Raw genomic sequence first — 26,193 nt, 5'->3', positions numbered from 1 at the left:
ACTGTGTAGAGCCCATAGGTGTCTTATTAATTATAAGAAGATTATAAAATATCAACGTTCATAAAAAAGATATTAAATCAACATAAGACACAATTTAAACAGCGTGTCAAGTAATATCAATAAACAAGAATGTTTTGTGTATAAATCGACAACGTAAATAAATAAAGTGTAGACACATAACCGCATGACTAATATCATCACCCAAGTCGATGCAAATACAAGTGCTCTTTATTAGGTAGCATATATCAAAACTATTTGTTCTTCTTGAAATTTATTGCACTTATAGGAAAACATAGGTCAATAAGCATTCAGAAAACCGGACAGACGAGGAACACGCGGTGAAAAAAACAAGTGTAGTTAAAACGCCATTAACAGATGAATGGGTGGTCATTAAGGGCTTAGGACACGTTCTTTTTACAGTATTTGCAATTGTCTTCCATTTAAGACTAAAATGAAATCAGGGAGATTAAGTAGAAAATGTATTTTTTTTGTTGACGAGTGGGAGGGATCATTTCACGAGTTATTATTGCATTATCAATAGAGGCCCTCTCAGAAAGAAGAGTAATATCAGAGGATAAAAAGCAATAAATACAGCAAACGAGTGTCTATTACTGTATTAGTCAAGATTTTTTCCAGCCAAGGATTATTAGAAACAAAACCTGACAACATAAAGGAATCATAAAAAGGATATTCCATCCTATAAACTATTTTTATTTCAGGATGATTTGGAACTTTAGAGGTTTTCTATAGGCTACCAAAAGCAACATAAGAAACTGAAATCTTATTATTAAGACAATTGGAAGAGGTATCAAACTGTAATTATTATGGGGAACCTCAATTATCCGGATATAATATGGAAAGATGAATCCTTCAAATCTTACAAGGCTGATAGGTTCATGAGAACAATTAAAGTTAACTACCTTATCCAACTTGTGCGGGAGCCAACTAAAGGGAGGGCCACTCTGAACTCATTATTAACTAACAAACTGGACAGAATCATGGGGGTGCAGGTGCAGGGACACTTGCGAAATAGTGACCACAATATAATTAATTTCCAGCTGTCATTCAATAAGAAACCTTACCAGGGAGCGACAAACAAACTAAACTTCAGTAATATTATTTTAATATTACTAATGAAATTTGATCAGCTATATAAGGCACTTGTCAGGCCTCACATGGAATACTGTGTACAGTTCTGGACACCGGTGCTCAGGAAAGATGTTATAGTGCTCGAGTGGGTACAATGTAGGACAACAAATTTAATAAACGGAATGAAGGGACTGGAATACCCAGAGAGACTGTCAAAATTGTGATAATTCACCCTGGAAAAAAGACGGCTAAGGGTCGATCAAATAACTATGTATAAATACATGGGGGCACAATATAAGGAATCTCTCTTATGATCTGTTTATACCAAGGACTACGACGGTAACAAGAGGGCATCCTCTACATCTAGAAGAAAGCAGGTTTCATCACCAACATAGAAGGGGGTTCTTTACTGTAAGAGCAGTGAGACTGTGGAACACTCTGCCCGAGGACGTGGTGTCAAAATCCATAGAGTAGTTTAAGAGGAGACTAGATGTCTTTCTAGAATGCTTTGATATTACAGGATACAGACATTAGATAAGCGGGTTGTTGATTTAAAATGTTGATCCAGGGATTACTTTAGCTAACATTATGGAGTCCAGAAGGAATTATTCCCTCCAAATGAGCTAAATTGGCTTGTTTGTTTTTTTTCTTGCCTTCCTCTGGACCAACAACAGCGGGGGGGGGGGGGGGGGGAGTTGAAACAGATAGAACTAGATGGACATTGTCTTCATTCAGCCTAACATACTACATTACAGAGGAACAATTTCAGCAGCAGAAGACACAGAATGGCTGGGGTCAGGACGACTTTATGGGCACTTATGCCGCCACTGGTGCAGTTATATGTAAATTTGATTGTTGATCCTCCATTGTTATAGGACTTGCTGGGAAGATCACAGATGGACTTTGTTGCGCAGCCTCGCATGGCTGTTGATAGTAATCCTGCAAAAAAACAAAGATTTCATGTACCACAATATGAGACCTCACAAATGAAGATTGTCCGACAAACACTGGCCTTACAGACCCTAACAACCAATCAAAGCACATATTTTTCAAAATTTATCCTGGAAATAAGACCTTTTCTGTGATTGGTCAAATTTTTTTTCTGATAGCTAGCTTTCATAAATGAGGTTTATTTGGTATACGTTTTTTTTATCCCACTTAAAAACCAAATAAGCTATTAGATGTTTGCATGTGAAAATGGAAAACCTTTTTTCTTATTGGCCATACTAGTAACAGCAAATACTTTTGCTGGCCCCCAAAGGGGCAGTCAAGGACTATTTAGTTCACTAGCTCAGTGTTGGTAAGAAATCCTATATAGAGATCCTTCCAATCTTAGTCAATGATTCCCTATAAAGTAAAGTACAAAAATAAAAAAAATATTGAAACCTGTTATTTCTGTTGCCTGGAGAAAACACCTATTCTCATCCCCTGTGCATTGGATAGTATCTGAAGTGTAACACCAGGTAGATTGGTCAGAAATGCACGATGGGCACATCACTCCATTGGGTTTAGAGCTTTTTGTTGGCACTAGAAGAGAAAAGGAGAAGCAAATAAAAAGAGGACTTCTATTCATTGCACATAAACCATAATGTATGAACCTATGAAGAACCTTCATCATCCCTTCTCTTTGAAAAAGCGGTTGTCCCTCTGAGCCTATTAACATCCCAATCAGGACCCTTCTTGGTCACCTTATATTTTGTCACTCTCTATTTTCTTGCCATCCTTGGGCTGGTCATACTATATTACCTGGAAAGGCTTATTCCTATTAGCTCTTAGTAGCCAAGTAGAGGTTGGACTTGCACATTTTTCATTGATCCACTCACACTAGCATTTTCATTGCCTATAATACGTGCGTAACAAAGAATGCCGCATGTTGTAGATTACCACATATTACATGTGACAAAGCCATATTGTTCTCCATGGTCGCATAATAAACACTATACATACGCAATGACAATGCATGTGTGCAGTGTTTATGCACAACATCTTAAGTGATCAGCAACTTTAAAAATCAAATCAAGTCAGACTGCGCACAACAGCGTGTGTGAGATATGTTGTTATGCGCAGTCCTAAATCGCTGTCCAATGCAGCAATATACCTGCTCACCGCTGGCTCACACAGCAGCAAGATGCAGCGTTATACACACAGTGTTTTATGCATATGCTCGTATGAGCTGGCCCTTACACCAATCTGTCCGTGCCATTTTTGGAGCTTCTTTCTCCAGGTAACCCTCCTGAGCCTCCTTTATATTTGCGCACATGAACCACCTCTGGTCACCCTTGAGGAAGCCCCTGTATTGTGCTGATATGTGGGGGGTATCAGCCCGATCCCCTCCTTTGCTCTGGTTAATTCTTTATTCAGTTTGGCTGACTATGCTTTGCAGGATGGCTGGACAGTGTGGCTCGGGGCTTGAGCGGTCGTCCTCCGTGACTCGAGGTGGGCCAATGTGCATATAGCTCGAGACACATTAAAAACGAGTTTCTACAAAAGTAAGGTAACTGCTTGCTGTAATAGACATATGTGCAGTTTATGTGTAATATGCCAGGGAGCTCTATAGGGCCAGTTTAATATTTATAATGCTGGTGACGGAATCCCTTTACCACCTTCTTAGAGCCTTTGTAAGTGATACATATCTACCGTAAGATATGTGTGATTTGTGTTTTCATGTTATTATACACCAAAATGCAAAATATTACTAATGTGCATGGCTCCAGATATCTAACGTGTCTCCAGAACTTTTGTAAGTGATGTTTAAGGTGATACAGTTTATAGGGGGTCACTGTTTATACCTGGAGTGTTCTTTTCCCCTATAATACTATCTTATGATTTTACATGTTTTTAATTGGTCTCTGGTTTATATGTCCTGATAATAAAATATGTTACTCATTTTAGTATTTTTCTCTTATATGGTTTAATTTTGCCTTCTTGCACATTTTGTTGGAACCAGACACAATGCTAATCACAGAATGACATGTCACCGCTGTGGCCAGTGATTGGCTGTGAGGGTGATGTGTCAAAATGAAGCATAACTGTTGGAGTGGAGTAAACAGATGGGCGAGGAATGAACAAACCATTGGCATGGGAGCCATGGGAGGGTTTAAAAGGAGAGTTCCAAATATTTGGCTACTGTAAATTGCTCAATATTGTGCAGACCTGAGTGATAGTGTGCCACGTTACTGAAGGCATCTGTAATCATACGGAATGAAAATTCTGCTGTGCTGGTAAACCAAGAGCTGTAAAGTCCATGAGGAATTAACCAAGCCACCTTTGTATGTAGAAGAAAGCAGGAATGGATGACTTACATGTGGGAAGACTGGGAGTACAGTCGTCAGTCCTGCAGCATGAAATGCCAACCTCAATTCGTCCTTTCGTTATGCTCATGGTGCCACTGAAGTTGCAATCAGATGAAGGTGTGCATCCCCTGATCAGATTTTTAGTCCTCACTCCCTCTACAAATAGAAAGATCAAACATTTCTTTCTTTCTGAAATTTCACCCTTCTATTGCCAGGGGCATCTGTGCATTTTGCACCTCCAGTATTCAGGACAACTTTCACATTTCTGACATGAACAGATAAAACCTAGATTGTTAAATAAAAAAAAAAATTATACTGCCCCCTGTACCCATATACTTTCTGAGAGTAGACACCTGAAGCACTGTCAAAATGCTACTCTTGTATATAGTACACAGGCGCCTTCATGCAATTTTGTGTCAAATTGTAATTTGTCATAAAAGATGCATTAAAAACTTGTATTAGCAGTAGAGATAAGCGAGCACCCAAATGCTCGGGTCCGTGTTATTCGAGAGCTCTACTCGAGTAAAGAACCCCATTGGCTACAATGGGAGAATCGAGCATTTTTGCATGTGGGACGCTAGGTCCCGAGCTTTTTTTTTTTCTTGGTTCGTGTGGTTCTCTCTCTCTCCCCCCAAAAAAATTTGCCATTGATGTGCGCACTGCGTCGCGGCGGGGCCAAAACGGGCACGTCACAGCAGGGAGGAGCCAAAACTGGGGCGGGGTCGAACACTGCGTGATGCTCGTTCGAGTAACGAGCACCATCGAGTACGCTAATACTCGAATGAGCATCAAGCTCGACAGAATATGTTCGCTCAACTCTAATTAGCAGCTAAAACCTCACTCAAGAAAAAAAAAAAAGTTACATGCACAATAAGTCCAATAGAAGGTCAATATTTGCAGAGTTCATATATATGCAGCAACATCAGCTGGATGTAAAACAACAGAATTGAACTACTTTTAGCAGTTGCCGTTCCTTGGTACTAACAGTTTCTCGCAGTTCCCAGATATGCCAGGACTTCCTGTAGAGCTCAACATTGTGACAACTGGTCAGTCAGTGAGAATAATAGATGAGAAGCAAGTATAGACACAGCAAACACTAATACAAAAACTGAGAACTCACTGTTACATTACAGAACATATAGTAACAGTAGGTTAGACTGAAGGCAGACAATGTTCATCAAGTTCAGCCTGTTTCCAAATCCACCCCCCATTTCCCCGCCTCCATCTTGTTGATCCAGATGAACGCAAAAAAAAAAACAATGAGGCAGAAGCCAATCAGCCCTCTTGGGGGAGGGGGGGGGGGGGAATAAAAAATCCTTCCCGACTTATAATGGCAGTCAGAATAATCCCTGGATCAACATTTAAAAATTCCCACCTGACACCAAGATCTGGATCAACAAAAGAAGCAGGTAAACACCACAAATCTAGGAAACAAGCTGGACCTAGAGAACCATAGGAAATAAATAAATCTTGTTATTTGTATAGCACTAACTTATTCCGCAGCACTTTCAGGTAATTTTTTATTTATTAGCCCCCACAAAGCTGGGAACTCATTTTACCGACCTCGGAAGGATGGAAGGCTGAGTCAACCTTGAGCCGGCTACCTGAACCATTTGGGGTTTGAACTTGCGACCTTCAGGTTGTGAGTGAGAGTTTACACACGAGGTTTAGGAATAAATAAACTGACTAGAACAAACTAGACAAACAATGCACTAGAACTAAGCAAAAAAATACTGCTATAAATGCACGTAGTTACTGCTATTACCAGCATGCACACTGCAGAAGCCAAGGATATATAACGGGATTCTAGCCAATGAGGAACTACTGGAGTCCCCTAACTGATCAAGCAGTGAGGCTAGAAAACACAACATGATGATCCTGCTGATCATAACACCAGAGTGAAAGGTTTGGAGGATACTTGAGTATTGTGGTCATTTTGGTCTTATCAAAGGTTCATTCTGATTCTCTTGTTCTCAATATTTGGCTATACCAGACTATATTCCTGTCTTTACTCCTGACCATGGCTTGTTATACTAACCACATTACTGCCTACTTCCAGCTTTGATCTCTGATCTAATCTCTGGTGTGCCCTCATTATGAAGTGTGCCGCCTGCCCGACTGGAGTATTCACCCCCCCCCCCCCTTAGGTACCACGCCTAGCCTTTAGTAGTGTCAGCTGCCACAGTACTGAAACCACTTCCAGAGAAACTGCCTGAAGATCCCACAGCAAAATCCACATCCTGACTTTCATTGTGTTCACAGTGAAGTAAAAGTGACATGTCAACTTTATTCTGTGGATCACTTATTACAGCGATAGTAAATTCATATAGTTTTTTTTGTATAGTAAAACATAATTTAAATAATTACAGTGTAGTTTGCATTGGTATCAATTTAGAGTACATAACATTTTTAAAATAGTTTTTTATTATACTTTTTTCTTGGAAACGGAGTGGCCAAAAAAGGCATACTTTTGACAGCACTAACCATGCAGGATATGATATTTTAATAAACTGGACCTTTATAGATGTAGCGATGCCAATTTTTGGATTTTTTTTTGTTATACAACGACTGTCAGAAGGGATTTTTTAACTTCATATGTTTTATAATGATTAAAAATTGGTGTCAATTATAGCAGAAATGCGCTCTGCCTATGACCTAGTATAGATGCCAGTTTATCCTTTTGTGTCAAGATGGCTTGTGCCTCTTAATATCTCTTGTGCATCTTCCTGTTCTGATCTGCCAATTAAGACTGTCAACATGGAGCTCCGGTCTTAGTATATCTGTGCCAAAGTCTATTAGAAAGTTGCAAAACTTTATGTAAAGATTAAAAACTTTGACAGACAACTGAAACCCTTTCAAAACACTTCAAACGAGTGCCCTTAAATGGGTTTTCTCCCGTCTAGTTGATGGACAGCGGTCCATCACTTGGGATCCCTGTCCACCAACTGATCCTCCGGCCTGCTGCACTGACAGTGAGCCAGATGTCATCATCAGTGGATAAGGGAAGAAGTGGGAGCACCGTCTTCACTCCCATTGAAATCAATGGAAGCACCGTGCTGCTATTTACACTTCCTGATCTTTTACTGACCGGACCCATTCAAAGTAAGTATTTATGTTGCATGCTCTGTCCTTGATCACATGACAGTGATGACATTGCATGCCCTAAAGCATAAAACAATCAGAGCCTGACAGCAGCCGTGCGATCACAGGACCTGTGATGTTGTCAACATCATGTGTTCAGTCACCTGGGCTCTGACCTCCACCTGTTACACAGGTAGTATGTGTCTGTGACATGTGCATGTAGCAGAGCTGTGTTTGCCAACCTCTTTATGGCAAAGCTAGAGAGTGGCTTTCTGGCCTTCTGTCCCAACAAACCATTGGCCTACTTCCGCTACATTGATGACATCATAATCATCTGGACCAACACCGAACAGGAATTAATAAAATTTCATGAGAGATTCAATGCATTCCATAGCACCCTAAACCTGGCATTAAGTTACTCATATACCGAAATCAACTTTTTGGACACCACTACAAAAGATTTCAAACAACTCAATACAGACATCCCTATACCGAAAACCAATTGATCGGCCCACATACCTCAGATGGGACAGCTTCCACCTTAAACACATCAAAAAGTCCATTGTCTACAGCCAGGCCATCAGATACAACAGTATCTGCTCCAACCCAACAGACATTTATAAAAAGACATCTTAAAAAGACATTTTAAATCAGGGCTACCATCCCACCTCGATTGAGGACCAAATCACACGAACCACCAGGACACCCAGGAATCAACTACTCCAGTACAAAAAGAAGGAAGAAAATGATTGTGTATCTCTAGTAGTGACCTACAATCCGCAACTAGAGGTTCTAAGGAAAAACACAAAGAAACCACCAAATTTGAGGAACTGTATAATCATTGCATTGCTTTGCTCTCTGACACACAAAAAGGAAATTATCCCTGCAATGTAAGGAGCTGCAAGACCTGATCACATGTACTGACAATAGACATGATACGGATTCCCAACACATAGCATGACTATAAGAACTTTTTCGCCATGGCGTATTTGCTATATGATTATGACCACCATCAGTTTCTTCTATATGGTGTGAGGGATTAGCGTTTAGGGGCAGTAGCAGCGTGGGCATCCGCGGCCAGAGACAGTGACACCGGGCAACAACGTTCTTTAGTCCAGGCTTGGCCTGGGTTTATTGCAGCAGAAACACAAATAAACCCGTAAATAAACACCTGCTCATCTGAGCTCTCACTATACATAAGCTTGTTCCTGACTACTCACTTCAAAACGTCAGAATACTTCTTGCTTGCTGTACACAGCCAGTCCGGTCCTCAGACCTGTGGAGGTCTCACCACACCCTCCTGGGTGTTGAGGTTAGGGGCGTCACCTTGTCAACCTCGCCTTTGCGCTCTCACCCACACGCTGGGTGATATTTTATACATGCAGCTCGGATGCACCTATTTAACCATTAGAGATGAGCGAACGTGTTCTTCCGAGCTTGATATTCGTGCGAATATTAGGGTGTTCGGGATGTTCGTTATTCGTAACGAACACCATGCGGTGTTCTGGTTACTTTCACTTCCTTCCCTGAGACGTTAGCGCGCTTTTTTTTGGCCAATTGAAAGACAGGGAAGGCATTACAACTTCCCCCTGTGACGTTCAAGCCCTATACCACCCCCCTGCTGTGAGTGGCTGGGAAGATCAGGTGTCACCCGAACATAAAAGTCGGCCCCTCCCGCGGTTCGGCTCAGATGCCTGGTGAGTTAGCTGAGGGACAGTGCTGTTTGTACCGGAGCTGCTGTAGGGAAAGAATTGGTAGTTAGTGTAGGCTTCAAGACCCCCCGAAGGTCCTTATTAGGGCCACTGATAGCTGTGTGTTGGCTGCTGTTAGCAGTGCCATTTTTTTTTTCTCAAAATCGGCTCTGCAGAGCGTTGCATCCGGCATTAGGGACAGAAGTGCTGCATAGGCAGGGAGAGTGTTAGGAGTGAGTGTAGCCTTCAAGAACCTCAACAGTCCTTTCTAGGGCCATATTTATCCGTGTGCAGTACTGTCCAGGCTGCTGTTAGCTGTGCTGCATTTTTTTTTGCTTCTCAAAATCGCCTCTGCAGAGCATTCCACCCTCCATTGATACTGCAGGGAAAGAATTGTATAGGCAGGGCCACAACACAGTTATTATTCATAGAATATACGCAGTGCTGCCTTTTGCTTGTAAAACAAGTGAAAATAATTCTATTTGTCCTGCCTCTGTCCGTCCTAACGCCGGTGGACACGTGTCGGCTGCGTGTGCAACCTGTAAAAATCATACGCACCCAGCTACGTTTTACTCCTGGCTTCGCCATTTGCTTTCCTTAATTGGGAAAAAAATACCTGCTCTGCCACAGTTAATAACTCTGCTACCCTCACGTTCTGTGACACATTAGCAGGATAACAGCACAGTTATTAAACTTCTCATGTTCATAGAATATACGCAGTGCTGCCTTTTGGTGCAAAAAAACGGAAAATAATTCTATTTGTCCTGCCTCTGTCCGTCCTAACGCCGGTGGACACGTGTCGGCTGCGTCTGCAACCTGTAAAAATCATACGCACCCAGCTACGTTTTACTCCTGGCTTCGCCATTTGCTTTCCTTAATTGGGAAAAAAAATACCTGCTCTGCCACAGTTAATAACTCTGCTACCCTCACGTTCTGTGACACATTAGCAGGAAAACAGCACAGTTATTAAACTTCTCATGTTCATAGAATATATGCAGTGCTGCCTTTTGGTGCAAAAAAACGGAAAATAATTCTATTTGTCCTGCCTCTGTCCGTCCTAACGCCGGTGGACACGTGTCGGCTGCGTCTGCAACCTGTAAAAATCATACGCACCCAGCTACGTTTTACTCCTGGCTTCGCCATTTGCTTTCCTTAATTGGGAAAAAAAATACCTGCTCTGCCACAGTTAATAACTCTGCTACCCTCACGTTCTGTGACACATTAGCAGGAAAACAGCACAGTTATTAAACTTAGATTATTCATTCACTAGAGGCAGTGGGGCCTTTTGTTTTCAAAAAGGGAAAAAATTATATTTGGCCTGCAGTCTTGCGCCAATTTATTAGCTGCCTGTGAAATCAAATCACTGGTAATACAGCATGCTGAGAGGTAGGGGTAGGCCTAGAGGACGTGGACGCGGCCGAGGACGCGGAGGGCCAAGTCAGGGTGTGGGCACAGGCCAAGCTCCTGATCCAGGTGTGTCGCAGCCGACTGCTGCGCGATTAGGAGAGAGGCACGTTTCTGGTGTCCCCACATTCATTGCCCAATTAATGGGTCCACGCGGGAGACGGTTATTAGAAAATGAGCAGTGTGAGCAGGTCCTGTCCTGGATGGCAGAAAGTGCTTCGAGCAACCTATCGTCTACCCGCAGTTCTGCGCCGTCCACTGCTGCCAATCCGAATCCTCTGTCTGCTGCTCCTCCTTCCTCCCAGCCTCCTCACTCCACTACAATAACACCTGCTCAGGAGCGGGAACACTCCCAGGAACTGTTCTCGGGCCCCTGCTTAGATTGGGCAGCAGCGGTTCCTCTCCCACCAGAGGAGTTTATCGTCACTGATGCCCAACCATTCGAAAGTTCCCGGGGTCCGGGGGAAGAGGCTGGGGACTTCCGCCAACTGTCTCAACAACTTTCTGTGGGTGAGGAGGACGATGACGATCAGACACAGTTGTCTTGCAGTGAGGTAGTAGTAAGGGCAGTAAGTCCGAGGGAGCAGCGCACAGAGGATTCGGAGGAAGAGCAGCAGGACGATGAGGTGACTGACCCCACCTGGTGTGCAACGCTTACTCAGGAGGACAGGTCTTCAGAGGGGGAGTCAAGGGCATCAGCAGGGCAGGTTGCAAGAGGCAGTGCGGTGGCCAGGGGTAGAGGCAGGGCCAGACCGAATAATCCACCAAGTGTTTCCCAAAGCGCCCCCTCGCGCCATGCCACCCTGCAGAGGCCGAGGTGCTCTAAGGTCTGGCAGTTTTTCACAGAGACGCCTGACGACCGACGAACAGTGGTGTGCAACCTTTGTCGCGCAAAGCTCAGCCGGGGAGCCAACACCAACAGCCTCACCACCACCACCATGCGCAGACATATGATGGCCAAGCACCCCGCAAGGTGGGACGAAGGCCGTTCAGCGCCTCCGGTTTGCACCCCTGCCTCTCCCCCTGTGCCCCAACCTGCCACTAAGATGCAACCCCCCTCTCAGGACACAGGCACTACCGTCTCCTGGCCTGCACCCACACCCTCACCTCCGCTGTCCTCGGCCCCATCCAGCAGTGTAGTTCAGCGCACCGTCCAGCCGTCGCTTGCGCAACTGTTGGAGCGCAAGCGCAAGTACGCCGCCACGCACCCGCACGCTCAAACGTTAACCGTCCGCATAGCAAAATTCATCAGCCTTGAGATGCTGCCGTATAGGGTTGTGGAAACGGAGTCCTTCAAAAGTATCATGGAGGCGGCGGCCCCGCGCTACTCAGTTCCCAGTCGCCACTACTTTTCCCGATGTGCCGTCCCAGCCCTGCACGACCACGTCTCCCGCAACATTGTACGCGCCCTCACCAACGCGGTTACTGCCACGGTCCACTTAACTACGGACACGTGGACAAGCACAGGCGGGCAGGGCCAATAAATCTCCCTGACGGCACATTGGGTGAATTTAGTGGAGGCTGGGACAGAGTCAGAGCCTGGGAACGCTCACGTCCTACCCACCCCCAGAATTGCGGGCCCCAGCTCGGTGGTGGTATCTGCGGAGGTGTATGCTTCCTCCACTAAAGCACCCTCCTCCTCCTCCTCTGTCTCACAATCAAGATGTGTTAGCAGCAGCATGTCGCCAGCAGTCGGTGTCGCGCGGTGTGGCAGCACAGCGGTGGGCAAGCGTCAGCAGGCCGTGCTGAAACTACTCAGCTTAGGCGATAAGAGGCACACGGCCCACGAACTGCTGCAGGGTCTGACACAGCAGACCGACCGCTGGCTTGCGCCGCTGAGCCTCCAACCGGGCATGGTCGTGTGTGACAACGGCCGTAACCTGGTGGCGGCTCTGCAGCTCGGCAGCCTCACGCACGTGCCATGCCTGGCCCACGTCTTTAATTTGGTGGTTCAGCGCTTTCTGAAAAGCTACCCACGCTTGTCAGACCTGCTCGTAAAGGCGCGCCGGCTCTGCGCACATTTCCGCAAGTCCCACACGGACGCTGCCACCCTGCGCACCCTGCAACATCACTTTAAGCTGCCAGTGCACCGACTGCTGTGCGACGTGCCCACACGGTGGAACTCTACGCTCCACATGTTGGCCAGGCTCTATGAACAACGTAGAGCTATAGTCGAATACCAACTCCAACATGGGCGGCGCAGTGGGAGTCAGCCTCCTCAATTCCTTTCAGAAGAGTGGGCCTGGTTGGCAGACATCTGCCATGTCCTTGGTAATTTTGAGGAGTCTACCCAGGTGGTGAGCGGCGATGCTACAATCATTAGCGTCACCATTCCTCTGCTATGCATCTTGAGAAATTCCCTGCAAACCATAAAGGCAGCTGCTTTGCGCTCGGAAACGGGGGCGGGGGAAGACAGTATGCCGCTGGATAGTCAGGGCACCCTCCTGTCTATTTCTCAGCGCGTACAGGAGGAGGAGGAGGAGCATGAGGAGGATGAGGAGGAGGGGGAAGAGACAGCTTGGCCCGCTGCTGACGGTACACCGGCTGATTGCCTGTCATCCTTTCAGCGTGTATGGCCTGAGGAGGAGGAGGAGGAGGATCCTGAAAGTGATCTTCCTAGTGAAGACAGCCATGTGTTGCGTACAGTTACCCTGGCACACATGGCTGACTTCATGTTAGGATGCCTTTCTCGTGACCCTCGCGTTGCACGCATTCTGGCCACGACGGATTACTGGGTGTACACACTGCTCGATCCACGGTATAAGGAGAACCTGCCCACTCTGATTCCCGAAGAGGAAAGGGGTTCGAGAGTGTTGCTATACCACAGGACCCTTGCGGACAAGCTGATGGTAAAATTCCCAGCCGACAGCGCTAGTGGCAGAAGGCGCAGTACCGAGGGCAAGGTAGCAGGGGATGTGCGTAGATCGAGCAGCATGTACATCCCAGGCAGTGCAACAGTCTTTAAGGGCCTGGCCAGCTTTATGGCTCCCCACCAAGACTGTGTCACCGCTCCCCAGTCACGGTTGAGTCGGCGGGAGCACTGTAAAAGGATGGTGAGGGAGTACGTAGCGGATCGCACGACCATCCTTGGTGACGCCTCTGCCCCCTACAACTACTGGGTGTCGAAGCTGGACACGTGGCCTGAACAAGCGCTGTATGCCCTGGAGGTGCTTGCTTGTCCTGCGGCTAGCGTCTTGTCGGAGAGGGTGTTTAGTGCGGCTGGGGGAATCATCACAGATAAGCGTAGCCGCTTGTCAACCGACAGTGCCGACAGGCTAACACTCATCAAGATGAACAAAGGCTGGATTTCCCCAGACTTCTGTTCTCCACCAGCGGACAGCAGCGATACGTAAGCAATACGTAGGCTGCACCCGCGGATGGAAGCTACGTTCTCTCTCACCATCCAAAACGGGGACATTTCTGCTTCATCAATCTGTGTCTAATATTCCTCCTCCTCCTCCTCCTGCTCCTCCTCCTGAAACCTCACGTAATCACGCTGAACGGGCAATTTTTCTTAGGGCCACAAGGCTCACTCAAATAATTTTTCTGAACAATTTTTATAAGTTTCAATGCGCTTAAAAGCATTGGAACTTTAACTTGAACCAATTTTTCGTTACACTGGGCTGCCTCCAGGCCTAGTTACCACTTAAGCCACATTAACCAAAGCGATTAATGGGTTTCACCTGCCCTCTTGGCTGGCCATGGCCAATTTTTGGGATGTACATTAGTACTGTTGATACAGCAATTTTTGTGGGCCCTCGCCTACAGTGTAATCAAATTAATTTTTAGCCCACCTGCATTACAGCTGACGTTACCTCAGCTGTGTTGGGCAATGCAATGGGATATTTTTGTGTACCGCTGGTGGGTTCCAGGGAGCCACCCATGCTGTAGGTGCACACGGAGTTTTTAACACATCTGTACACTTGTAAAGAACCCCAGTCTGACTGGGGCATGCAGTGTGGGCCGAAGCCCACCTGTATTACACACAACATTACTACCTCAGCTGTGTTGGGCAATGCAATGGGATATTTCTATGTACCGCCGGTGGCTTCCTGGCACCCACCCAGGCAGTGGGTCCACAGGGAGTTTAACCTACATGTGTCCACTTCTAAAGAACCCCAGTCTGACTGGGGCATGCAGTGTGGGCCGAAGCCCACCTGTATTACACACGACATTACTACCTCAGCTGTGTTGGGCAATGCAATGGGATATTTTTGTGTACCGCTGGTGGGTTCCAGGGAGCCACCCATGCTGTAGGTGCACACTGAGTTTTTAATACATCTGTACACTTGTAAAGAACCCCAGTCTGACTGGGGCATGCAGTGTGGGCCGAAGCCCACCTGCATTATGCACGACATTACTACCTCAGCTGTGTTGGGCAATGCAATGGGATATTTTTGTGTACCGCCGGTGGGTTCCAGGGAGCCACCCATGCTGTAGGTGCACACGGAGTTTTTAACACATCTGTACACTTGTAAAGAACCCCAGTCTGACTGGGGCATGCAGTGTGGGCCGAAGCCCACCTGTATTACACACAACATTACTACCTCAGCTGTGTTGGGCAATGCAATGGGATATTTCTATGTACCGCCTGTGGCTTCCTGGCACCCACCCAGGCAGTGGGTCCACAGGGAGTTTAACCTACATGTGTCCACTTCTAAAGAACCCCAGTCTGACTGGGGCATGCAGTGTGGGCCGAAGCCCACCTGTATTACACACGACATTACTACCTCAGCTGTGTTGGGCAATGCAATGGGATATTTTTGTGTACCGCTGGTGGGTTCCAGGGAGCCACCCATGCTGTAGGTGCACACAGAGTTTTTAATACATCTGTACACTTGTAAAGAACCCCAGTCTGACTGGGGCATGCAGTGTGGGCCGAAGCCCACCTGCATTATGCACGACATTACTACCTCAGCTGTGTTGGGCAATGCAATGGGATATTTCTATGTACCGCCGGTGGCTTCCTGGCACCCACCCATGCTGTCGGTCCACAGGGACTTCACAATAGGGAGTTGTACCTGCCTGTGTCTATGAATTAAAAAGCCCGGTCTAACTGGGGCATGCAGACACCTTGACAGAATGAATAGTGTGTAGCACATAGGTTCCCCATTGCTATGCCTACGTGTGCAGCTCCTGATGGCGGTGGCACAGGATTCTATTTCTCATTGCTTCTGTACAGCATTGTGGGCTATCGACCCGCCCCTTTTAAAGAGGGTCGCTGCCTAGCCGTGCCAACCCTCTGCAGTGTGTGCCTGCGGTTCCTCCTCATGGCAGACGCACTTCTAAATAGACATGAGGCTGGTGTGGCATGAGGGCAGCTGAAGGCTGCGCAGGGACAGTTTGGTGTGTGCTGTGGGGGGGGAGGGGGGGCGGTTGGTCAGCATGTAACCCAGGAGAAGTGGCAGCGGAGTGTCATCCAGGCAGTGATTGTGCTTTGTTGTAGCTAGTGTGGTGCTTAGCAAAGGTATGCCATGCTAATGAGGGCTTTTCAGAAGTAAAAGTTGTTGGGAGGGGGGGGTGGCCACTCTTGCCGGTATTGTGGCTTAATAGTGGGACCTGTGAACTTGAGATGCAGCCCACCATGTAGCCCCTCGCCTACCCTATCCGTTTCTGTGTCATTCCCATCACTTTGTTGAATTGCCCAGATTTTCACACATGAAAACCTTAGCGAGCATCGGCGAAATACAAAAATGCTCTGGTCGCCCATTGACTTCAATGGGGTTCGTTGTTCGAAACGAACCCTCGAGCATCGCGGGAAGTTCGTTCCGAATAACGAGCACCCGAACATTTTGGTGTTCGCTCATCTCTATTAACCATCCATCACAAGGGCGCTCTCTTATATCGTTATATGTCTCAAAATAAGATATATTGAGCTAAGGAAACATTATGCATTCACGTTAATCATGCTGGGAAGGCTTTTGTGAAAAGATATGGGGAATATACCAGTACAGTATTGTCTTCTGCCAGCAGTGGGTGGGATATCATTTCCACCTATGTGTTGCACTGAGTGTGGCATCTCTGATCGTTCCAGGGACATGGGGGAATCAGAAGACAATCTGGTTATTCTATTTCTTTGAATGAGAACCCTATTCAGTTTGACTCCGGCATGTAAAACGCTGACAGAGTGAAGGGGCTTCTTCTTTCACACATCGCACCTTTGTGATATCATTGCGCGGACCCAATGGGTTGCTATGACCCCCGGAAGCCTGAATACTGCCTTTGGATCTGCCAGTTATGGTGGCCTATGAGGCTTCATGGGCTTTCTAATGCACTGCTATACTGCAGAATAGTCATGTATTAGAAAATCGCCTTATACAGCACCATTGACAAAAGGAAAATGTTAGGGGTCTTTAACCCCTTAACACTATAGGGCAAACATTTACATCCTGCAGGATCGAGGATTGTATGGAGGAGGATCGGAGGTCAATTCCACTCCAATCCTGACAGCAGCATTTAAATGCCCCAATTGATGTTCGGGTGTTGCACTCTGCTGCCCACGATGAGGTCATGGTGTGCCGTGCGGTTGCCATGGCAGCCGAGGGCCTTCAAAAAGGCCCCAAGGCTGCCATTGCAAATTGCCTACTAAGCCATGCCTGTATTACTTCATACTGCAGAAGTGATTACAAATGTTTGTCTCCTTTGAAGACTAGAAAAAATTATAAAAGTTAGTTTTAAAAAGTTTTATTAATGATTAAAAAAATAAAAGGTAAAAAGTTTATAAACCCCCACCTTTTGCCATATTCATAATAAGCAAATCTAAATAATAAAACAAAAAGATGTGGTATTACTATATGCATAAAAGTCCGATCTAGCAAAATAATGCATTATTTACCCCGCACAGTGAGCGTCGTCAGAGAAAAATATCCATAATTGGGTTTTTTTAGGGATAGCATCTCCAAGAAAAAAATGTAATGAAAAGTCATTTAAAAAGTTGTATGTGCTACAAAATGGTACCAATAGAAACTACAGGATTTTGTGCAAAAAAATGAGCCCATGCCAATGTTGGCAGGAAAAAACGTTATGGCTGTCAGAGGATGGCGGCAGAAAAAAATTAAAATCAATTAGACATCTTTGGAACAAAAATAAATGTACAGCAAATTATATACATTTGGTATCGTAGTAATCGTACTGACCCATAGAATAAAGTTGTCATGTCATTTTTTATTGAAGTGTGTACACCGTAGAAAAAAAAGCTCCCCCTGAAGATAGCGGAATTTAGTTTTTTTTTTTCCATTTGACTCCACTTAGAATTAAAATTAATTCAGTATATTAAATAGTACCATTGAACAATATAACTTGTCCCATAAAACACAAGGTAAAAAAAGGGCTGAGTCCTAAAGGGATTAAATTTACACAATTAAATCTTACATAAGGGCCTATTTACACGAGCGTATATCGACCGGCGTTTTCACGACCGATATACGCTTCCATCTAAGCAGTTCCCGCCTTCCCTCCCCCTCGACGGCTCTCTGCCTCTCTCCTCCACTTTGGCATGAATAGGTGCATTTAAAAAACGGCTCTATTAGAATCAATGCTTTCCAATGAAAGTGGCTACCTGTCGTTTTTTACAAGCACAAAAAATTAGTACCTGCAAAAGATAGGACAGTGTTTTTCAATTTGCATGAAATGCGGTTTTCGTGCAGTGCCATGCAACTTTGATAGTAGGAAATCCTATTGTCAAAGCTGTAAGAAAATAATAATACATAGGAGCGCTGTCCGGCTCTGGCGCATGTTCTTCTAAGGTCCATTCATCATTGAATGGCTGTGATTGGTCAAATTGCTCAGAGAATCAGAGGCAGTACTTTCAGGGGGGGGGGGGGGCGGGGAGGGTTCAATCCCCTGCCAGAAAAAAATGATGAAGAATAGTGCTGGGAACCCAAAGGAGGAGATGCAGCGGAGCCCAGGCAGTGCTTCTAGGTGATTTTGTTTTCCTTTTCTCCTGCAGCTAAGGCTTATTTTCGGGGTAGGACTTATATTTAAAGCCCTCCCTTCCGAATATTCCTGCGGGGTTGCCTGTATCCCGTTGCTGTCAATAGGGCAGCAGCAGTGCCAGCCCAATTGAAAGCAATAACATAAGGTACTTAATACGCAGCACACAGGAATCTTTGAATTAAAAATAATTGCATCCGTGGATGCATCTTTATTATGCCATTAAAAAGCAAAGTTTTGGCCACCATCTGGCCTTTTTCAAACACATAACAGACATAGAACCTACTTAGGGTGGCTTCACACGAGCGTGTTTTTGGGTGTGCATACACATGCACAAAAACACGCATCTATTAGAACCAATGCTTTCCCTATGGTTTGTACATATGTCCATGTTTTACAGGCATCCACCTGCAAAGATGGGACATGCATTCACCATAGGGAATGCACGCATTGTCTTCAATGAAGCCGCGGCTGCTGCTTGCGGCTCCATTGAAGGCAATGGTCTGCCAGCACCCTGTAATTGTTTTTCAGAGAAGAGCTTTAAATATAAGCTCTTCCCTGAAAAACAACAATTTTAGTGTGAAAAAAAAAAGAAAGAAAATATACTTACCTGTCCGCCGCTGCTGTGTTCCCCGCAGGGATGAAGAACACATCTGCCACATGCAGCAGATGTTTTCTTCATCCCCGTGGGGAAAAACAATTCCCTGCTGCACCTGCCACAGATGTGACAGATGCAGCAAAGGAATTCTTCATCCCTGCGGGGAATAAAGAATTTCCTACCACAGCTGTCACAGATGACAGCTGCGATAGGGAATCCAGCTGCCGACATCCTGTAATTGTTTTTCAGGGAATAGTTTTAAATATAAATGATCTGGAGAAGGGAATTGGTGGGAAACTGATCAAATTTGCTGATGGCAAAAAAGCTAGGAGGGATAGCTAACACTAGGGAAGAGGGAGAGAGTATTCAAAAAGATCTAGAAAAGCACAGACAGAATGGGAGGAATTGGGCTAAGCAGCAGCACATGTGAAAAAGACTTGGGTATACTAATAGATCATAGACTGAACATGAGTCAACAATGTGATGCAGCAGCCAAAAAGGCAAACATAATCCTGGGATGTATTAAGAGAAGCATAGAGTCTAGATCATGTGAGGTAATTATCCTCCTCTACTCTTCCTTAGTCAGACCTCATCTGGAATACTGTGTCCAGTCCTGGACACTCCGCTTTAAAAAAGACATAGACAAACTGGAGCTAATTCAGAGAAGAGTTACCAAGATGGTGAGCGGTCTGCAAATCATGTCCTATGAGGAACGGTTAAAGCATCTGGGAATGTTTAGCTTGCAAATAAGAAGGCTGAGAGGAGACTTAATAGCTGTCTACAAATTTCTAAAGGGTTGTCACACTGCAGAGGGATCAGCCCTATCTCATTTGCGCAAGGAAAGACTAGAAGCAATGGGATGAAACTGAAAGGGAGGAGACAGAAATTAGATATTAGAAAAACCTTTCTGACAGTGAGGGCTCAGTCAGACGGGCGTTTTTTCGCGCAATTTGCACATGCGCATGTGTCCGGCGAATTTATAAAACCATTGCTTTGCAATGGTATCGGACACATGAGCGCTTTTTATGCGCTCGTCCGATAAATTATAGAACAGAAATCGCAGATCGCACCTATCTGCGATCTGCGATTCCTGTTCTCTTCTCTATATGTGCTCAATGGGGCCGGCGGCAGCAGCGCCGACCCCATTGAGAACATATACTAGACAAATCATTCTTCTCTGCCACAGCTGTAACAGCTGTGGCAGAGAAGAACGATGTTTGCCCATTGAATTCAATGGAGACTGCAATACAGCCGGCTCCATTGAAAGCAATGGGCTGCCGGCGAGCGCGGAATGAATTTTTGGGAAGGGCTTAAATATATAAGCCCTTCCCTGCAATTCATCCAGAAATGTGTAAAAATAAAAATATATATATATACTCACCTTGTCCCGCAGACGGCAGTTCTCCTGAACTGCTCTCTCTAGTATTCAGCAGCCGGGGATTTAAAATCCCCGCCTGCTGAATGAGTTGCCTCTGATTGGTCACAGCCTGACCAATCAGAGGCAGCTCTCACTCACACCCATTCATGAATTCATGAATGGGTGTGAGCGAGAGCTGCCCCTGATTGGTCTCTGCGCTGAGCCAATCAGAGGCAGCTCTCACTCACACTCAGTATATATATATATATTTTTTTATTTTTAAACATTTCTGGATGAATTGCAGGGAAGGGCTTATATATTTAAGTCCTTCCCGAAAATTCATCCCGCGATCGCCCGCAGCGCATTGCTTTCAATGAAGCCGGCTGTATTGCCGGCTCCATTGAATTCAATGCGCTGGACAGCTCCGGCCTGTTTCTACTGAAACGCGGCTAGGAGCAGTATTTTCGGGCAATTTTTCGGCCCCGGTCACGCGATTTGCGGATGCGCATCCGTCATGCGATCCGCAAATCGCGGGAAAAAACGCCCGTGTGACTAAGGCCCGAGGGTGATCAATGAGTGAAACAGGTTACCACAGGAGGGGGTGAGTTCTCTTTCAATGGAAGTCTTCAAACAAAGGCTGGACAAATAGCTGCCTAGGATGATTTAGTAAATCCTGCAGTGAGCAGGGGGTTGGACCCGATGACCCTGGAGGTCCCTTCCAATATTCTATGATTCTATGATATAAGCCCTTCCCTGAAAAACAAGGCAAAGTAGTGTTAAAAATAAAAAAAAACATACTCCCCTTTCTTCAGCTGTCGTGTCCTCCCAACTCCTGGAGAGAGAACTCATAAGGAACTTAAGTAAAGGCTGTGTTCTGGCTGCGCTATATTGGTGCCATACGTTAGGTAATGTACACATATTTGGCATTAGGAGAATTCCTCTTGGGGGTAAATATAATAGATTTAACCAAATACTTTAGAAAAAAGACACATAGTGAGAAAAAGTGAGTTATTCTCTGTTTATGCCCGTTTATCACTATGAAGACCCTACAGAATGAAAACGTATCAAAAAGGTATCCCGCCAAAAAAGGAATATATATATATATATATATATATATATATATATATATATATATATATATATATATATATACACATTTATAAAATGAAAGATTATATTTATTTGAGTAGACTATGAAACACTATTGAAGTTCTATCCAAAATTATATATTTCAGTGGGTTTTGCTCTGGGCATCAAGACCCAAAATAGCCCTGGTCAGAAAGGAGTTAGTCATAGAACTCACCAACAAAGCTTTGTGTGTATGCTGATCCACACACAGATCCTGAAGGACAAGTAATGCTGTTGCCTGAGCATCTCGAGGATGTAGATGAACACTTCGTACACGAGAGAGCGGAACCTAGAGAGATGTCACACAGCACACAATCAGCACATTTATCACTTATTACCGAGATCAGCGGCATCGGAGACAGATGTCTAAAAGCTCATCTCCCAGTATGAACAGGATGAGAGGTAAGAGCGGTCGTACAGAGACTTCTACTGCTATAGTGGAAGTAATAATATGTCTTATTACCACCACTTTTCCTGCTATTTATTATTTTCTATCATTATTAAGGGTACATGCACACCGATGATATTTCTGGACGATATTGTTGTTATAGGTTGCTATGGAAGCGCTCACATGGATACTTTGTAGAAGCACAGAATCTGCACTTCTAACAAAGTTAGGTCATCGAGTGTCGTCTCGCAGGTCAGCTCCATGGTGCGCACTGTGCAGTGTGCTTTCCATAGGCTCCTAATCAGTGTATTATCGGCCGTCCACATAGGTGGCTGCAGCGTATTGGAAGAAATCCTTGGAATGATGGCTGATGCCTAAATAGAGGCAGCTGTCTTCTTTTCCCAGCGTTGGACGCAGCTAAACTCCCTTCTCCTCCCTTTCTTTTTCAGCTTCCATAGAAGTCCATGGGAACTTCCAGCATATCTCGGCAAAAGATAGGGCAAGACGCTGCATATAAAATAGGCGACCGAAAATGGTCGCTGATGTGCTTTTTTTCCCGGCGTAATTTTTTTTTTTCCGGCACTCAAAAATTGTTCATCAGAATAAATGCATTGGAATCCAGTGCTTGAGATGGTCGCGATTTTTTCCTTGTTTTTGGACATAGCTAAATAGCTGCATATATATGGTCGTATGAACAGGGTCATAGGGCTCAGTCAGATGGGCATTTTTTGCTGCGCATGTTTTTTGCATTTGCGATTCGCATCTATTAGAACCAATGCTTTTGAATGGCAGCGGGCATGAGTCCGTTTTTTTACCTGAGCACAAAAATTTGTACTGGTAAAAATAGGGCAGTGGATTTCAAAACGCAAGTAAACGCGGCATTCAGGATTTTTTGGATGTGAAACCCCTAGATGCTGTCACTTCCAGGGGTTTCACCTTGTGGCCAATGGGGCTGGCGGCAGCAGCACCAACCCCATTGACAACATATAGAAAAGATCGTGATCCTCTGGCACAGCTGTGGCCGAGGATTTCTTCATTTCCGTGGAGAGTCCCCTCATCACTGAACACTGTGACAGCATTGTCACAGTGTCCAGTGACAAGGGAACTCTCCGCGGGAATGAAGAATTTCCCTGCCACAGCTGTCACAGATGTGGCACAGGAGCGCCATATTCTCCCATTGCTTTCAATGGGTCCAGCACTCCTGCAAACCCATTGAAAGTGATGGTCTGCCGGCAACCCCTGCAGTGATTTTTCGGGGAAAGGCTTTAAATATAAGCCCTTTTTTGAAAATCATCCCTAGAATGTGTAAAAAATAAAAAAATATATATACTCACCTCTCTGCCGGGGCTCAGGCATGTCTAGCTGCTTGTCCTCCTGAACTGCACTAAAGTTCTTTTTACCAATCAAAGGCAGCGATCAGCCATTGAATGACAGCTGAGCGCTGCCTGTAAATGGTCCCTGAGCTCAGCCATTCATTGAATGTGACAGCTGCAGCAGGGGAGAGCGGGCACCACACTATGTGTGAATTTTGAACGCAGTCAAGTGGGGTTTTTTCAGTGGGATGCCCACGTTGGTCACATGAACTTTTGTGCGCTTTGCGCAAAAAAATGTGCAAAAGAAGCGCCTGTCTGACTGTGCCCTATAGTTGTATTTACACTTTCATTAGTTGTAATTCCATCTCTTTGTTCCATTTTTTTGGAGCAAAGATACAATATTAAAATGGAAATAAACCTTTGTTTTTTTCTCTATTAATTTCAATGGGTTTTTCAAAAATACGTAAGGCTTTTTAGTTTTCCTCCTTTCCATTAGTTCTGCAGATTGCGCCATTTATTCAATTGAAACACATAAACCTAATAAAGTAGAAGCGGACGGAAAGCTTTGTTTACTTTTTGTTTTTTTCCTTTAAACCCATGGAAAACACTGAGAAAAAAAACCGAAATGTTTGTTTCCAATTTAATTACATTGCTCCAAAAAAGGATCAGATATGGGGTTATAACTAACAGTCCTGACAGAAGTGTGAATGAGAAATCCATAGACAAGAAGCAAATAAAACAAATAACCTACTTGTTGCTGTAAGAGCCAAGATGAGGCTCAGAATCCCAATTACAGAAGTCATCGTTCAGCTCAAATTCTCTCAAGAAATTAAAACTTTGGGTGAGGTTCTTGACTTATCTGTTTCTGGCAGGGTAGGACACGGGAGGAGCTTATCAGTTTCCAAGAAATGACAACTGCCTCAATAAGAAATGAAAATTATAAGTTTCCTCCCATCCCCCCTTTTTCTTGACAACAAAGAATGTATCTTCAGAAAATTCGTATACCGAGCTTCTATTATAGAAATAAAATCTTTGAGTCATCTAAGGGTCCATTTACACGGAACAACCTGTCCGTCGCAGATGCCCAACAGGTTTTACCAACGATAATTGTTCCTGTGCATTTATAGAGTTGCGATCATCACTCAGTGAATGGAGGTGGAGCGGTTGGGGAATCATTCCATTCACAGTAAACAGGCAGTCATTCATAAATGAATGACTGCCTGTTTACACCGGCCAATCCGTCGTTCAGTTTTCTTCATGCACAAACTAAACGATGAACGAGAAGCAAATGAATTTCCGTTCATCATTCAGTCGGGGCAGCATTTACACTGAATAATAATCGTTAAGATGTCTGCTGAATATTGGAATATTTATTGGCCCTTATAAAAGGGCCCTAAGAGTGGATCCTCAGCTGGAAGGACACAGGAGTCCAGAGGAAAACACAGCAGTCCAGGGGAACAGAGTCTAGTAATGCTGTGCAAGTACCATGCACAGAATAACACCATGTGCGAGACTCGGACCAATATTGTACCTGTAAAACTGGGATGTTCACTTTGATTGCGATGCAATGTTTTTTTCTCACCAACTGGACACACTGTGTGAGATGTCTGCGGAATTGGTGAAGAATGAAACACGCTTTGATTTTTTCTATCTAACAGCATCGCTGCAAGAGAAAACACACTCATGCAAATAGATCCCATGGAGAACAAGGGGGTCTATTTCAGTGCGCGTCTTGTGTCTTCCGTAGCCCGGCAGACTCGACACCAGCATTTAGACTATAACTGTGACCACAGAGAACCGAGCTGTTCCCAGCAGCAGTTAATACTTTCACATTGTTCGATTCCTCCGGTGACATCATAGAGGGAATCATGTGACCTGCTGGAGTGCAGAACGCTGACGATCCAGATGATGTAATCATGACAAGTCTGCAGAGGAGGATCTCCGACCAACCACTCCATTCTAGCTGTTTCGATACAGAACAGCCAAATCACTCCATAGTCATCACACAGAGAACTGGCTTTATACTTATATGACAAGTTTATCCTTGTAGTCTCTGCATCCATTTCTATGCTGCATACTGGTAGGGTGGTTGCAAGAGATACAGGAATTTTTTTTTTCATTCTGTCTTCGATAGGAACTAGAGATGAGCGAGCACACTCGTCCGAGCTTGATGCTCGTTCGAGCATTAGGGTGTTCGAGATGCTTGTTACTCGAGACGAGCACCACGCGGTACTCGAGTCAACTCCATTTCCTTCCCTGCATGTTTAGCGCCATTTTCTAGCCAATAGACATGCGGGAAAAAGTCCTCTATGCAGGACGAAAGGTTGCAGGCTCCTGTTCTGGCAATGCAGTTCTTTTATTAATAAAGACGAAAATGGGAATTTTACTCCCTAAAGACTCCAGGATTATTCTTTGAAAAAGCTCCAGTTGATGCTGCTTTCCTGAATATCTTTCTAGCGTTTGTACGGGATCTCAGAGTCCGGATCTCATGGTGAGCGTGCATCTGTCAGCTTAACGCTGCTTTCTGCTGTCTGTTATACCTCCCTAATTGCAAGCTGTGTGGCTCAAAGATTAGGGAAGGTGCTGTTGCTCATTCAGGGATAGTGTTAGCGTCTTCAAGAACCCCAACAGTCCTTCTTAGGACCACATCTGACCATGTGCATTACTGTTGTGGTTGCTGGGAGCAGTTTTGCACCAAAAATTTTTTTTTTCATCTCGGGCTGTGCAGGCTATTACAGCTATAGTGTTCTCAGTCTGCAGTCAATTATACAGAGTATAGGGACAGTGCTGGTGAGACAGGGACAGTGGTAGTGTAGAATCCAGTCTACAAGAACCCCAACGGTCCTTCTTAGGGCTACCTGTGACCGTGTGCATTTTACTGCCTGGCTGCTGGGAGTTGTAGTGCATGACTATTGCAGA

The 26,193-nt window shown here is 45.0% G+C and overlaps 1 protein-coding gene across 1 annotated transcript; it reads right to left on the bottom strand.

Moving 5' to 3' along the window:
* Nucleotides 1-206: 206 nt before the first annotated feature.
* On the bottom strand, nt 207-24,256 carry LOC136632013 (phospholipase A2 inhibitor and Ly6/PLAUR domain-containing protein-like). Its single transcript, XM_066606548.1, has 5 exons — nt 24,026-24,256; nt 21,749-21,862; nt 4,392-4,538; nt 2,476-2,616; nt 207-2,028 (listed from the first exon to the last, which is right to left on the bottom strand). The coding sequence occupies exons 1-5, from the start codon at nt 24,075-24,077 to the stop codon at nt 1,826-1,828; spliced, it is 657 nt and encodes a 218-aa protein (XP_066462645.1). The 5' UTR covers nt 24,078-24,256; the 3' UTR covers nt 207-1,825.
* Nucleotides 24,257-26,193: the final 1,937 nt, after the last annotated feature.

The sequence above is a fragment of the Eleutherodactylus coqui genome, chromosome 6, assembly GCF_035609145.1.
Source record: "Eleutherodactylus coqui strain aEleCoq1 chromosome 6, aEleCoq1.hap1, whole genome shotgun sequence".
NCBI lineage: Eukaryota > Metazoa > Chordata > Amphibia > Anura > Eleutherodactylidae > Eleutherodactylus > Eleutherodactylus coqui.
This window is presented reverse-complemented; position numbering and strand designations above follow the sequence as displayed.

Excerpts from the sequence above, each read along its gene's own strand:
- LOC136632013 (XM_066606548.1), bottom strand. The coding sequence starts at position 24,077 with ATGACTTCTGTAATTGGGATTCTGAGCCTCATCTTGGCTCTTACAGCA. Across the intron at positions 4,539-21,748 it reads ATACACACAAAGCTTTGTTG|AGGGAGTGAGGACTAAAAAT; the intron begins GTGAGTTCTATG and ends TTCTATTTGTAG. Across the intron at positions 2,617-4,391 it reads TACTCCCAGTCTTCCCACAT|TGCCAACAAAAAGCTCTAAA; the intron begins GTAAGTCATCCA and ends TTTCTCTTCTAG.